Source organism: Chroicocephalus ridibundus, chromosome 2, assembly GCF_963924245.1.
Source record: "Chroicocephalus ridibundus chromosome 2, bChrRid1.1, whole genome shotgun sequence".
NCBI lineage: Eukaryota > Metazoa > Chordata > Aves > Charadriiformes > Laridae > Chroicocephalus > Chroicocephalus ridibundus.
Window position 1 is genome coordinate 84,278,847 of NC_086285.1, and position 16,212 is coordinate 84,295,058.

Here is a 16,212-nt window from a genome sequence, read left to right on the forward strand (position 1 = left end):
TAGGAGAAAAGAAGAAGGCGTAAAGGAAATGATACATAACCTGGTGTTTGTTTAGACAAATGGAAATGAACGTCTGTGAGTTACTGCAAACGGTCTTGGGGCTTGGGGCTAAAGTCCTTGAAAGCAGTGGCTTTGAGAAGTTCTTCAGTTTTCCAAATGTTGGAGAAGAGGGGAAAAATTCTCCTGAGAGAATTTAACTCTGAAGACAAAAGCTGGTTCTTGAGCTGAATCTGTTCAGTTATTAACACACACACATGCATGCACACACAGAGAGCTTTTTAACTGTAGGAATTCACTGCATTTCATAGGCTTTCCGCTCTAAACCCCTGACGTTTTATTGAAAAACTCTTCTAATCAACACAGGCTTACTGGAAATATCTTAAATAGCACATCACTATCAAACTGAAACACAGAAAGAATTTCTGAAAGCTTTACATAGCTCTCCTTTGAAAAATAAAAAGTACTTAGATGATAGAGAGCTATAGTGTAATATTATAGAAATCAGAGGACACATGATTTCTGTGTGCAATGTTACTTATCTGTGAAAACGAGAAAAGAGGAGAAAAAGCAACCCACGCTCTTTATCGCTTCAGTTTTGTGCCACATGTGGAAGAATATAAAAGAAGCTTCAACCACTATCCATGCATTTTATTTCCTGTGGGCATGCGGAAAAAACCCCAAACTACGCTGACTAAAATTTGCACAAACCATGCCCTATCAAGATGACAAATCATAGGTTTTCATGATTTACTGAAGCAAAACATTACCAGATGATCTCACTAGCAGAAAATGTTATTCTTCAAATGCTGGGATGGAAGTAAAGTGAAGAGAACCTGGCTAAACTTGTCTTGCTGAAATAACATCTCATGGCTCTGTCAGAAGAAGGAAAAACTAAAGAAAAACAAAGCAAAACAAAACAAGAAATGCAGACAAAACAAAGACAGAGATACTTGCCTTCTCTCTGTGATATCACTTCGCACAAGATTAATTTCAGTACTTTCCAAAATTAGTTATGTAGGATACTTGCAAAACAGGCCATCATTTTTTAAATACTTCCTACATTTTAAGGCTAAGTTTGCATCACTCCATATTGCAAGATCATCTCAAGAACTTTTTCTATTTAAAAGTTTGCTTCTAGTCATGTTGTATTTCTTCTGATGCATATGATGTTCTCTTTTGCCATTTAAAATACCCTGGAGAACTGGTGTTTTACCATTTCGTCGTTTCTAAAACTACTTTGTGTTGGCTTTTCAGTTCTCTTGATAGTAAGATTAATAAAACACTGGAATTCTTGTAAATCAAATCGGGTGGAAAACTTTTGAAGCAAAGGCAGCAGCATTTAATGTGTAAGTTTCAGCAATATTAATCCCCCAGTCTATATAAAGAACACTCTTAGAAGTTTCTAAATTGAAAGGTTTTAATGGGGAAATAGTTGATCATCTCAGCGCACTCTTACTCTTTCTTAGGAAGTGTTTTGACAGCAGCTACCAAACATATTCACAGTGTTCTCTCTATCCAGATAACCTTTATATTCCTAACCAGGTTGCTTTCTATGTCATAATGTTTTGTATCTGCAGGGTACAGCAGCAGGGACGTTAGACTCTAGGCAGTGAATGCATTTCAACTTATATTGTCTCTTCTCTGTTTACTTTCAGGGTTTGCTTACTATGTACAGTTCAGAGATGAGTTGCGGGAAGCTGCTTGCCTGCATCAGCAACTAGAGACATAAAGAGCAAGTCAAGAAAAACAACACTGTAGACTCCATTGCTGACCAGCTTGAAGAGCATCAGCAGTGGAGAACTATGACAATACAGCAAGTCCTATTGCTTCTGCTGCTCTGGATGTGGTTGCCGCATCCCTGCCATACAGAAATGCTGTTCAGAAGGACTCCTGATCTCAGACCCAAAAGCTTTGGAGGACGTGCATCAGGGAATGATGGAAAAGCAATTCACCGCCAGAAGCGAGGCTGGATGTGGAACCAGTTTTTCCTTTTAGAGGAATACACAGGATCTGATTATCAGTATGTAGGCAAGGTAGGTTTCTCAGAAATTAAGTTTTCTGCATAATTGTCAAGTTTACTTATCTTTCTAAAGAGCCATAGTTTTCATGTTTTATTCTAATGCATAAGAAACATATTTCCAGGCAATATATATGTTATTTGTCCTGCTAGAATCACTAAATTAATATTGCTAGTTATTCAAAACTATTTGCATGAAAAAAATTGAGACATTTTTGACAGATTTGTTTGCTTTAGCACATCATTCTTACCAGCAGCGCACTCTCTTCTGTATCAAAACATAATATTTTCTAATTAATTATAAAATTATTTTTCAACTCTTTCTCTTAGAATATTTCATGTTTCATAATAAGATAATGCATTTTTTTTCTGTGCTTACATTTGAAGACTGTAACCTATTTTGAAGAAAAAATATTCTTCCTCTTTAATTCTCCCTGAATTTCAATAAACTGCAGTGAGTAAAATTCATTATCAAATATGTGATAGAAATGAGGTGGTTAGGAAGTGAACTACAATAGATGTCAGCAGAACTGCACATATGACTGTGTAGCATATAGGATGCATACATAGAGGTTCTTTAAATTATTTTAATTTGATGCTTATGTTTCTCCATGTGATTTATTGAAAAATATAATGCCACAATAATATTCAAACAGGTACATGGAACTAATTCAAAATGGTAGGTTGCTTGAAAGTGGAAGTTAGTGTCAGCAGTACTGGGTACAAGTTAGCACCAATGGTTGGTGATAAACACAGAAATTTCATTTTCTATAATCAAATTTTTTTTTTTTTTTACATGGTTTTGAACTTGTAAAATACTGCAGAGAAATACTGGCTTGTTGAAAATCGCTTGTTGAAAATAGCTGAGGTTGTAAGGCCCCTCTGGAGATCATCTAGCCCAGCCCCCTTGCTCAAAGCAAGGTTAGCCAGAGCTTGCTCAGGACTATGTCCAGTCAGATTTTAAATACCTCCAAAGCTGGAGAATCTCTCTGGGCAACCTGTTCAAGTGTTTGACCACCTACTCAGTAAAAGTTTGTTTCTATATTTACAAGAAATTTCCTGTATTTCAGTTTGTGCCTATTGCCTCTTGTCCTGTCACTAGGCACCACTGAAAAGAGACTGGGTCTGTCTCCCTCAGTCCTTCCCGTAAGGTATTTATGTACATTCATAAGGTCCCTGCTGAACCTTCTCATCTCTGGGCTGAACAGTCTCAGCTCTCTCAGCCTCCCCTCACATGAAAAATGCTCCAGTCTCTTAATCAGCTTAGTGTCCTTTTGATGAACTCTCTACAATAGATCCATATCTCTCTCCTACTGGGGAGCCCAGAACTGGACACAGCACTCCAGATGTGTCTCACAAGGACAGAGCAGAGAGGAAGGATCATCTCTCTTGATCTCCTGGTGATGCGTTTCCTAATGGAGCCCAGGGTGCTATTGACCTTCTTTGCTGCAAGGGCACATTGCTGGCTCATGGTCAGCTTGTTGTCCACAAGGACCCCAAGGTCCCTCTGCAAATCTGCTTTCCAGCCCATTGGTCCCCCAGCACCTACAGGTGCAAGGGATTCTAAAATGTTTCTTGTAAGGAGTAAGAATGCTGGGGTGTTTGAGACAGGAAATGCTTATTAAAATTTAGGAAATGTAAATACTAAGTAAAAATTTAAGAGTGCGAGCTTATGAATGAGTAAACTGCCTTTTTGTTTCCACTTTTTATTTGTTGCTCTGAGTCTGTAATTTTAGCACTAGTATTTGAATGATACAGCCATTTCCAAAGCAAGCATGTTGAAAGCCTTGTAAATAGTTCTTATATTTATTTCATACACTTATCAAGTGTAAAGTCATGCCTTCCAAGTGTTCCAAACTATCTAGGCCAGTTCCTCAGTCCAGGCCAGGCTGATAGCTAATGAAAATTGACCTTGCCTACAAAATAAGAAGTGTCACTGCATCACAACACTGTGTTATTTTATTTAGAAATGTATTGCTGCCAGAAGTCCTGGGAAATAAATAGCTTTGCAGGGCACCCTGACTTTAAAATTATTTAGGGTCCTTCAGAAACCTGCTTATTACTGTTTTATTGCATTATTTTTTAATATTTCTGATCCCAAATCATAAAGTGTGAGTGGTGTTACTTAATCATTTTTTTCCAGTCATGATGAGTGAAGAAAGACTCTTTAGAAGGAAAAGCAATAACAATTTTATAGGTTAACTGTTCTGCGTTACAGAGAGAGAGATGTTGATAAACCGAACTACTTTGGCTGAGAGAAAACAAGTGTTTGCAAATGGGAAGTGACAAGTAAAGATAAGTAAAATGGCAAATAAAGTGTACAGAACTGAGAAGAAACTTGAGAAGCAGTTAAGACTGCACTTTCACCTTTTTTTGCTCTGCTTAGAGCAAAAAAGTTGTTAATTTGAGCAAGCAAATTTAAAATTAACCTGAGTATATAAAGTTGTCTTAGAAAATGCATGCAAAATGAAGAGTATCGTGGCATTGTATTTGCACAGATAGAGTTTTACACAAAAGAAACAAAAGGAAACAGACATTATATGTGGATCTGAAAACTGGTTGTTAATAGTCCAAGTTCTGAAATTGTTAGGAAAAAAGTGATTAATGATCAAAATCATAGTAAATAAACTTTATAGTAGCTATCTCTTTTCCCTGATGTTGCACTCACCTCTCCAGAAGCCATCTGGGTTGTACAGTCACACCATTTCTGGATGTTTCCTTTTAGCTGATTTTATCCAAAGACAAAATGATTTGGATAGGTGGATGACATAAAATGCCACCTTCCTGTTAATTTCTCTGCTACATGTTTGGAGGTGGTGTTTGGAAATTATGTGAAATAGTGAGAGCACAAGTTAAAACTCAATGATTTGTGCTCAATGACTAGGAGAGAATGTTTGTCATGGAGAGGTTTCGGTCAAAAATAAGTATTAAGTGTGACTTTTAAAATTTACAATAATAATTAGATGACCAACATGCCATTGAATATATCAGCAGAAATTGCAAAACTGAGGCTAACAGATTCATCTGGATTTGTGATTTACATCTGCTTGCTTTGTGAGCTCATGATTGATATGTTTCTTGTTTCTTATCCTGCATCTACATATCTGTCAAGGGAGCTAGAAAACTGTTGAATATCACATTACTCTTGAAACTAGTGTCTACAATTCACAATGCAATTTATGCATTCATTTATTCACTGCTTAAGTCATCTTGAGAATGTTCTACTGGAATAGTACTCTATGAGTTCCTCAGGGGTCAGTATGGGGAGTGGCACTGTTTAATATCCTTGTTGGTGACAGGGACAGTGGGATCGAGTGCACTCTCAGCAAGTTTGCCAATGACACCAAGCTGTGTGGTGCAGTCGACATGCTGGAGGGAAGGGATGCCATTCAGAGGGAACTGGGAAGGCTTGAGAGGTGAGCCTGTATGAACCTCATGAAGTTCAACCAGGCCACGTGCAAGGTCCTGCACCTGGGTCATGGCAATCTCAGGCACAAATACAGGTTGGGCGGAGAATGGCTTGAGAGCAGCCCTGAAGAGAAGGACTTGGGGTTGTTGGTGGTGAGAAGCTCAACATAAACAGGCAATGCGCCCTTGCAGACCAGAAAGCCAACGGTATCCTGGGCTGCATCAAAATAAGTGTGGCCAGCAGGTCAAGGGAGGTGATTCTGTGCATGTACTCTGTTCCCGTGAAACTCCACCCGGAGTATGGCATCCAGCTCTGGGGCCCCCAACATCAGAAGAACATGGACCTGTCAGAGCTGGTCCAGAGGAGGGCCACAAAGATGATCAGAGGGCTGGAGCATCTCTCCTATGAAGACAGGCTGAGAGAGTTGGGGTTGTTCAGCCTGGAGAAGAGGTGGCTCCAGGGAGACCTTATAGCAGCCTTCTAATATCTAAAAGGGGCCTACAGGAAGGATGGGGAGGGACTCTTTATCAGGGAGTGTAGTAATAGGACGAGGGGTAACGGTTTTAAACTGAAAGAGGGGAGATTTAGGCTAGTTATAAGGAAGAAATTCTTTACCGTGAGGGTGGTGAGGCACTGGAACAGGTTCCCCAGGGAAGTTGTGGATGCCCCATCCCTGGAAGTGTCCAAGGTCAGGTCGGATGGGACTTTGAGCAACCTGATCTAGTGGGAGGTGACCCTGCCCGCAGCAGGGGGACTGGAACTAGATGATCCTTAAGGTCCCTCCCAAACCAAGCCATTCTACAATATTATGATTCTATAATAATGGGATGGAAAGGATGTTTAATGATTGAATGGGATACATAATGCAGTAACAGCTGAACAGTTCCATGTTTAATTCAACCATGCTTGTGAAAAGTTGGCAAAGTACATATTGACTGGTTATGGACAGTCACTGGTTGCTTCAGGTCAGTATTTATTGTTACAAGAAAGGAGGAGGTCATCTTTTCCTTCATGCAATACACAGCACCCTGAGGGTAGAAATCAAAATGATATAAATGAATATTCTATATATGCAGAACCTCAAATAATAATTACAACTGTACTTTCTAGTAAAGGTTGAAGCCATAAAAAAGAGCAGCATAGGAAAACAGACCTATGTATGTACTACACAATTTATCTTTGAGCTATCTTTGCAAAAATATACTAAAAGACACTAATTCTGAGGAAAGGTACTTCTCCCACTTTCAGAGAAACAATGCAGGGATGTTCAAAAAGAAGGTTAAATCTCATATCCAAAAAGCCATTTTATTCATGTTTGGGGTTAGAGTTATGGATAATACTTCCTTTATGTCTTTCTGTGCAGAAAGTCTACATATGCTCTACTGTTCTATACAGAAAGCTGATTAATATCTTTTATTTCTTTTTGTTAGTATATAGTTTCAAGGACCATTTCTTATTTTTCAAATGAAGTGGTGCAATTACAAAGTATTATGCATTTTCAAACTTGTTCTGGAAAACTTTGATTTGTTTTGAGTATGTACAGAAAATAAATATAAAAATTTTACTCTTTGATTTGTCACCTAAAGGAAGCACTACTGTGTGCCAAAAGTGTCTTAATCCACACTCATTCAAAAATGAATTTAGAAAAAAATTCTTCATCCACATTAAAGTTTATCTTCCTTCCTCATTATTTCACCAGATCTTGCCATTTATTTTATTCTTGCAGATAATTTTCCCACTTTGCTTTCTGAGACAGTGACTTTTTTCAGCAATTTTCATCACAGTAGTTTTATTGCATAAAGGATCAACTGACATGAATTTTTTAGTACTTTGAGAGACTGAAGTCCGTCGTTACACTGCAGTGCTTTTAGTATCTCAAAAGATAATTTATTATATATTTGCACATAAATTTATATATAATTTGGTCTGTGCCATAGTAGAACTTTTACCAGAAATGATTATTCTGGCAGTATTCATAATTGCATGCTTCTAAGTGCGCCCATTATTTTTGATGGTGTACAGAACAGAACATGTTGACCTCACTTAGTTCATCTCAGTTCTAGAACTCCAACACCGACAGGATTCTGAGGAAATTGGAGTATTAGCAACATATGCATACAATACAAAGTTTCAAGAATAACAGTTACTGGTTCATAGCCTATCTTTTCCTGTTAGTAACTATCTGTGTCTATTGACACTGTGGATGACATACCACAGAACAGGTACTTGAAGGAGCATCCCACATCCTTAACTCCATAAAGGCTAAAAGATAGCTATCCCAAAAAGCGGCATGAGTGTACGTATTACACTCAGCAGGAGTGTAATATGTAACAAAAGTATGAACAGAACCCAGGACAGCTTACCACCCAGTCATAAAGATGTAAACTATGGAAGCCTCAGATGTCGTTTATACTGTAGTTAAATGTATATGTATTGCAATTAAATATACTGGTTTAAGTTACTATTACTAGTATTCCTTCGTATTGCTTAATATTGTTAATATTGCTTAGTATTGCTTCATATAGTCCATAATCCAATGAGAAATATTTCATATAGAATTTGGCAACATCAGAGGTAAAAAGATGTTTTTTCCTAAAAGTCCATGTTCTGTTCCCCTGGACAAGGGGATCTAGTGCACCCTCAGTAAGTTTACAGCTGACACCAAGTTAGGTGGAAGTGTTGACCTGCTTGAGGGTAGAAAGGCTTCGCAGAGGGATCTGGACAGCCTGGATCAGGATCAATGGGCTGAGGTCAATGGTATGAAGTTCAACAAGATCAAGTGCCGGGTCCTGCACTTGGGTCACAACAACTCCATGCAGCGTTACGAGCTTAGGGGATAGTGGCTGGAGAGCTTCCTGACAGAAAAGGACCTGGGGATATTGGTTGGCTGCTGGCTGAATATGAGCCAGCAGTGTGCCCAGGTGGCCAAGAAGGCCAACAGCATCCTGCCCTGTATCAGCAATAGTGTGGTGAGTAGGACTAGGGCAGTGATTGTTGCCCTGTACTCGGCACTGGTGAGGCCCCACCTCAAGTACTGTGTCCAGTTTTGGGCCCCTCACTACAAAAAAGACATTGAGGTGCTAGAGCAGGTCCACAGAAGGGCAAGCAGCTGGTGAGGGGTTAAGAGATCAAGTCTTATGAGGAGCGGCTGAGGGAGCTAGGGTTGTTTAGCCTGGAGAAAATGAGGCTTCTCACTCTCTACAACTACCTGAAAGGAGGTTGTAGTGAGGTGGGGGTCTGTGTCTTCTCCCAAGTAACAGGCAATAGGACAAGAAGAAATGGCCTCAAGTTGCACCAGGGGAGGTTTAGATTGAATATTAGGAATATTTTTTTTACACTGAAAGGATTATCAAGTGTTGGAACAGGCTGCCCAGAGAAGCAGTTGAGTCACTATCCCTAGAGGTATTTAAAAGATGGGTAGACATAGTGCTTAGAGATATGATTTAGTGATAATTTTTGTCAGTGTTAGGTTGATGGTTGGACTAGACGATCTGAAACGTCCCTTCCAACCTAGGCGATTCTATGATTCTATGATTCAATAGGACTGTTCATCCAAGCAGAACCACCTAGCACTGCAAGAGACATATTTCATAAAACCAGTAGGGCTTCATCAGATGCTGGTAGCTCAAACTGTCAAGTGAAGCATTAGAGCGGATACAACACACACTGGAAAGAAAGAGAGAAAGAGAGAGAGAGAGAGAAAGAAAGAGAGAAAGAAAGAAAAATAGAAAGAGAGGAAGGAACGCAGGCAGGGAGGAGGGAAGGAAGAAGGAAGGATAGGCAAGGATAGCAAAATGAGACCCAAAAAAACCCGAAAAAGATGAAAAAGTAGACTAAGTAACAGTGGTGTCATTCAAATTTAGCTTAGCAGAGAAGATCTGGTTTGACAGAACTGAAAGGCAGCTTGTCCGATATTTTTATTACTGTATGAGTTGGACAAAAGGGAAAGAGCTCAGAGCATGCCAATGCCTGTATGGGTGCTGCTAGGGAAAAATCTGTCTGGCTAAGGTGCTAATCTTCTTGTAATCAAATGGATATATCTTCTTTACCAATGGGTATGGTGAAAAGAGGGAGATCCAGGCTTGTATCTACATGAGATCTTCACTGGCAATGAAGTCTGTGCAGGTTCCAGGCTCACATGATGTATTCATGCATAGCTAATTGCCTGAGGACCTTGAGTCACATGGCAGGTGATGTTAACCATGTTCCTAAGAAGACAGAAACTGCTCTCTGAGACTGCAAGACTCCAAATAGAGAAGCAAGGCAAACCGCATAAGAAAGAACTGTAAGATAATAAATTGCTTAGGTATACATACTTATGTCTTAGGTAGACACGTGCAAATGTGCTTATAGACAATAGCTTGAAGTTAAACACTAAGCTTGGTCCAGGATCTTTTTCACTTCTATGGATACAGTTTTATACATACTTTGCATAATTTTAAAAGTCACGGTAACTGGAAGAGCTATAGTGAATGAAGTGGGATATCTTCTCTAAAAGTTACATTTGATCAGCTTTCAAGCAAACACTAATTTGATAGTCTATTCTTATTTCTCCTCGGCCTCTATAGGCCATAGAAATAAATAGTATTATATTTAAAAGTTTGACACTGTTAATGGTCTTTAATTGAAATTCAAAGCATGGAGGCTGCAATAGATCCTGAAAAACATGAGGTGGTTTTAATAATTATTTTTTCCCCTTAAGGAAAACAAGCTAAAACTGCATGCCATTTCTTGTAGGAGCTGCAAAGCAGAGGAAACTGCTCACTGAAATAGACCTTAAATTTCGCTGAACACATTTACTAATCAATTGAAAATTAAATGAATTTCCTAGTTGTCCTTGACCAAAATGACTCTTCACAGGTATTTAAAAGCTTTCTATTTCAAGCACAGCTTTTACATACTGCTACGGGTATGTTTAACTTCTGAGGTAAAGCACTAAAAATGTATTTTCTTTGCTATCATGTGTCACGGGCAGCGTTTTGCCCTTTCTGAGCCAGGCTTTCCCCGCGGCGCCCGCCCGTGGCTGAGGGGCTCAGCTGTGCCCTGCGCTGGGGCCGTTGGAGCCGGCTGGAACCGGCTGTGTCCGGCACGGGGCAGCCCCGGCCCGGCAACACAGGGGCCGCCCCGCAGCACCCGCCGCCGGCACCGGGGCACCCGCACCCTACATGATAACGTACTTAGCTTAATGTATTTTAAAACTTTTTTGTTGTTGTTGTTATTTCCTTTTCCACGTGTCACTAGATCTCTGTATTGTAGAATCATGAGCTACGCTCATACTTTATTTTAATCTGCTGTGAGCGCTTCACAAATGACACTTTCAAAACAGTACGGGGATTTCACTTCATGATTTTCTACATCCGTGTAATCGCTTTCATGTGATTACGCCTTATGTAAATACTTTTCAAGTCTACTCAGAAACTAATGTAAATATGAGTAGGGTCTAGTAGCTGAATATTGTTTCCTCTTCTTCTGTCAAGCAACTGGAAGCTACATCTAATGCTGTTCAGTGCTACAAGGTAAATGCAAGCCAGTGGGAATGTATGAATGGCTTAATGAAAATCTGCTAGTTTTGATACAAGAGGGAAAAAGATTATTTGACTTCTCCATTTTACTTCTTTTACACACTGATGCTTGAGTGCAAGCCATTTATCAATTTGATGACAAGTAAAGTGATGGTGAGACTGAGTGGTCACTATGGTCCTACTGGTCATTGTGTAGGTTTCCTGCCACTGCCTTTCTCAGTCTCTGAGAATACTGTTTTAAAATGCTTGACGACGACTTTTTTTTTTTTTTTTTCTTAATAATGCCAATGGCAGTGACCTGCCATTTTGAAACTAATTTCTAAAACACGGTTGTACTCTGAGCAAGCACAAAATGCAATATTGTCGATCAGTTGTTTGGAAGATTTAGAGGGACGATAGTCTAAGTTATGGGCGTCCTTTCAGTAGGTGTAAAATCACCAGTAAGATGCTTTTTGCTGCCTTCACAGAGAAGAGGTATAGCTTTTTCGGGTGGTTCCCAAACGCGGAGTTTGTATCTGATTATGGATTATACTTAAAATGGCATCAAGGTTCAAAATGGTATAAGAAGCAGAGAAGCAGTTTACTCTGAACTCTCCAGTTCCTTCCAGTTCATTTTTTCTTTCAAATTTAAAATTGTATCTGCTTGTCACAGAAGGATATTCCAAAAAAGCAAGAACTGATAAAAATTAAATTATTTATATTCAAAGCCATAGCTCAGGAGAAGTAGAGTCCACTTCATCACAATACATTCATTCACTCAAGGAATTAAAAAAAACCCATAATATAAAAGCTTTAAAAATATTTGAACTACACGTTGTATGAAATGATAAGAGTATAAAAAGCCAATAGCTTCAACAGCAATTCAAAGGCTGATGCTTTAGGGGCTTTCTTTTGTCCCTCGCGTTTTTTATTTTTTTAAAAATCAGATGCAGATGACCTTTTAAATATCCTATGCATACAGATAGCAAGGAAGAGCCAGGAGTAGTACTGAGGGAAAATCGGTGACTTGCAACAAAATACCCATGAGGGAGAGAGTTCTAAGAAGTTAAAAGTTGATGTTTACCCTTTTAAAATGCCTTTCTGCTGATTTTCCTTATAAGAGTGTTTTTGTCTTTGGTGATAATTAAATATAAGCTGAACCAAAAAGTCTGTAAAGGCCAGTTCGTTCAAACCCTTTAGTGCCTTCTGTTTCGAGGCGGTAGGTGGATATACAGTCAATGTATCTGAAGACCCAGGCAGACAGAATAAGACTTGTGTGCAGGAGTAAACAGACATCATTGTCCATCTCATCAGTGTTACTTCCTCAAATTAAATTATTTCTATTTCCTGAGTCTTTTAAAAGCTATTACTTGAGAGTGTTAAAGGAGAATTGCACCAGTTAGGGAAAAGAATGCCCTCTAATTTGACAATATATTGTGGTCTGTGGCAATTTTAAATGTGCAACCATAGATGAGTTCATACACTCTTCAAGTCTGAGAAGAGAAGCTGTCTTGTTTTCATTTCAAGGTTCCAACTCACAGAGTATCCAGTTGCCTGACATCAGGTGCAAGGTACCTTACATGTCTGAACACACCTAACAACCTAGAAAAGCATTAATGAATAATTAGAAGGCTTGGCATGCTAAAAGGCATATGCAAACAGACCCTATGGAAGCATCTGGATAGAAATGATCATGGAACAGAACCTCCTAGAAGCTATGCTAAGCCACATGGAGGACAGGGAGGTGATTCAAGACAGCCAGTATGGTTTACCAGGGCCAAGTCCTGCCTGACCAGTCTAGTGGCTTTCCATGGAGTGACTGCATCAGTGGACAAGGGAAGAGCTACAGATGTCTCCTATCTGGACTTCTGTAAGGCCTTTGACACGGTTCCCCACAACATCCCTGTCTGTACATTGCAAAGATATGGATTTAATGGGTGGACTGTTTGGTGGATGAGGATTGGTTGGATGGTCACCCTTTATTGGGGAATGTAGTGACAGAACAAGGGTAATGGCTTTAAACTGAAAGAGGAGAGATTTAAGCTAGATATAAGGAAGAATTTGTTTACAATGAGGGTGGTAAGACACTGGAACAGATTACCCAGAGAGGTGGGAGATGCTCCATCCCTGGAAACATTCAATGTTAGGTAGGATGGTTCTCTGAACAACCCGATCTAGTTGAAGATGTCCCTGTTCATTGCAGGGGAAGTTGGACTAGATGACCTTTAAAGGTCCCTTCCAACCCAAACTATTCTATGATTCTATGAAAAATTTAAGTACAAGTTGAAAGAAGTATGATATGATACTGTATATTTGAAAACTATAGTAGTGAAGATTACTGCCTGCACTGTAAGTTGCAGGTGGCTCAGCACACAAAGTTTCTATGGGAAATAATTCTGGATACTTCCAAGAAAATGTAAAAATTGAAGAAAACCTCTGTGCTCAATTGCATCTCTTCTGTTCTCCTTCTCCTAGTGGTAGAAAAGCTGTGCTCCTTCATATTGGCTTACACTGGTACTCTGTGCCTTTCTTCTGTTTCCTACATCTGTGGTCTTCATTTCAGTCGACCTGGATTTTGCATTATTGTTTTACATGCAATCCAGACCCACACTGAATTAACTTTTCTTGGGTCATTTTTATTTAGGCAAAACTGTAGATTCTCTCTCTGCTTCTAAACTTTTATTCCTTTGAGCCTGCCTTTCCTTTCAACTTGCCTACATACATATCTCAAAACAGTGGTGGGAAGACATGAACATATTAATTTTCCTCTTGATATGAAGATGGAGTAATCATACTGTCATTCATTAACCATATATTTTTGTGACTTCTGATTTATTTTTGTTCCCCAAAGAATGGTTGTCCTTTCTTAATAATTCTCAAGCAAGTTACATTTGTTAAGACAACAAGGTTGGAAATAGATGTTGGACTTTATGATTTGAAATAATTTCGGGTGAAACTGTGGTGGCAAAGAAAAACCCAAAACCAAAAAACCTACTTTGTAGAAGAATTCTGAAGATTACCATTCTGAGTATTTTGTAAAGTGGCTGCATGATACAGTAGAGAGGATCATGCAGAATACTTTTGTCTCTTCCTCATCCAAAAACAGCTGAGTAAAGAAGCAACCTCTCTTTCCTCCCATTTAATTTAGAAAGTGGTTTATGCTATGAAAATATTTTTCTGGGTTTTCTTCCTAAAAAGTTTTAATAGTTTTTTGTAATTATATATAATTTAGAGGTACATATGCTACAATATACTGATTAGTAGAATAAATTACACTTGATATGCAGAGATATGAAGTAGTAATAAAGATTTCTTCCTTCTATATTAAGAACCCCATCTTCCAATGAGAACTTTTGCATACCCTTTTTTGAGGTATGGTATTTGATGTAAAATATGCATAAATGAAATATTCTGAGTCTTCACGTTTATGATTGCTAATTCCACTACAAATGGGATCTTCAGGAAGTAGGAATATTTAGGAAGTTTTATTTTGGTGTGAATAGAATAACTAACAACTGCTACTACCTAGGCAATCATGATTATAAATTATCTAGCTTACTACTAAATAATAAAAATTATATTGATATTTTAAATTTTGACAGTGAGAAAAATGACTAATGCAATTGTGTAAGAGATGAAGTAAAGGGAGAAAAAATGAGGGATCTATATAAATTTTATGCTTTAAAGAAATGTCATGAAACAATCTATTTTGTGGAAGGAAAGAGAAAAGATAGATAGGGTAATGCAGTGTTCCAGGCCATGTTACTAAAATTTAGGAAAACTTTTAATCAAGTGGAAGTTACTTCCACTCAAATGCTAAATTAATGTGATAAATAGAATATATGAGCTTCAGAAGAAGCTAAATGGATATAGCCAAATAGCAAATAAATACATCTATGAAGGGACAGAGCCAGCAAAGACACAGGACTTTTGTAAATTATTGCTATTTTTTTTACTTGCAAGATTTCACAGAACTCTCTAGTCCTTTTGTAATATAAAAATAACTGTCACTTGTTAAGAGCCACTGTGCAGGAATATGGCCACATTCTTACACAGTGATACTCCTGAGGATGCCAGCTCCACAGAGGATTCCTCAGAGGACTTAGAAATACCTTTAGCAATCATCAGGATCTCTTAGGTCATTCAAAAAGGATAATGACTTTGCTATATAAATAATACAGTTGGAAGATAAGGAAACTGATTGCTTAATTATCTCTTTAGTTAGGTCAGGTTATGTGACAGACCATGCTCTATATGTCAGGAGTCATATGTTGTCTAGTAAAAGTACATCTAGTAAAATAGATGTAATAGCTAGAGGACTACTGAGTGATGTGACACTGAAAAGAGCTGCACGTGATTAATCAAGGCTTATCATTTAAGAATAATGGTAGAGATTTCAGTGGTACTGATGTATTTGCTAGGAAGGGATAATGACATGCTGTATAAAACAAAGTCATTGAAGGAGCACGGAGTACTATTTCAAGTCCATGTAAAACTGTGTACAATTAAAGAGAACTAGGAAGTTTTCTAGGAATAGTGTAGAATTCTTTTTACTGCCAAAAGAAGAAAGTAGGAGCTAATAGTTCACAAGGCAGAAACTAAAGCTTCATGAAACTAGCTTAATTCTGGAAAAAAAAAAAGAGAATGCAAAAGCTCTCTGTGGTTCTATATGAAAACCAAAAAGAACAGAGGGGTTTGGCATAAACGATAAAGCAGTAATTTATGCTACAGCAAGGAGATTAAAAAAAAAAACAACAAAACAACAAAGAAAACTGAAACACCAACATCGTAACCAATATAATAAATTTTATTGGACATTAAGAAAAGTGGTATTAGGTAAAGAGTGCTTCTGATGTCTTACAAATACCAAGAAATGTCATAGAAGCTCTATGGAAATATTAACTGGGCCTATCATCTGATACCAGAGTTCACACAAGCTAAAAACAATTTTTCATTAGTGATGTAGTACACAGAACACATTTTTGAAAACAGTAATTAACATTGCAAGGGAAAGTAATTACTATGGAGTACAGTTCTTAATTTGTAGCAGTAAAGATCAGGATGGGCTTTCTGTCTTCAGTAAAAGTAGTTGAGGAATACAGTTCACTGGGTTGACGATGCTGTCTTGTATTTGTACACACGTAACGTGTAATGATCAGTATGATTTGTACCAAGATTTATATCCAAATCTGGTAAATTTGGTATTTTACAGTCTGGTAGAGGAATAAAATATGCTGCTTAGGTAGGAGAAGTTGTAATTTAAATTTCAATTGTAACTACCTCCC

At 38.2% G+C, this 16,212-nt stretch overlaps 1 protein-coding gene across 5 annotated transcripts in view; it reads left to right on the forward strand.

Moving 5' to 3' along the window:
- Nucleotides 1-16,212, forward strand: part of LOC134511714 (cadherin-10) — a 102,595-nt gene that overhangs the window by 38,346 nt on the left and 48,037 nt on the right. For all 5 annotated transcript variants that reach the window (XM_063326096.1, XM_063326098.1, XM_063326097.1 and 2 more), the window contains one exon: nt 1,656-2,033. In XM_063326096.1, the coding sequence (XP_063182166.1) occupies nt 1,803-2,033 (231 nt within the window). In that variant the 5' untranslated portion in view covers nt 1,656-1,802. The remainder of the gene's footprint in view (nt 1-1,655; nt 2,034-16,212) is intronic.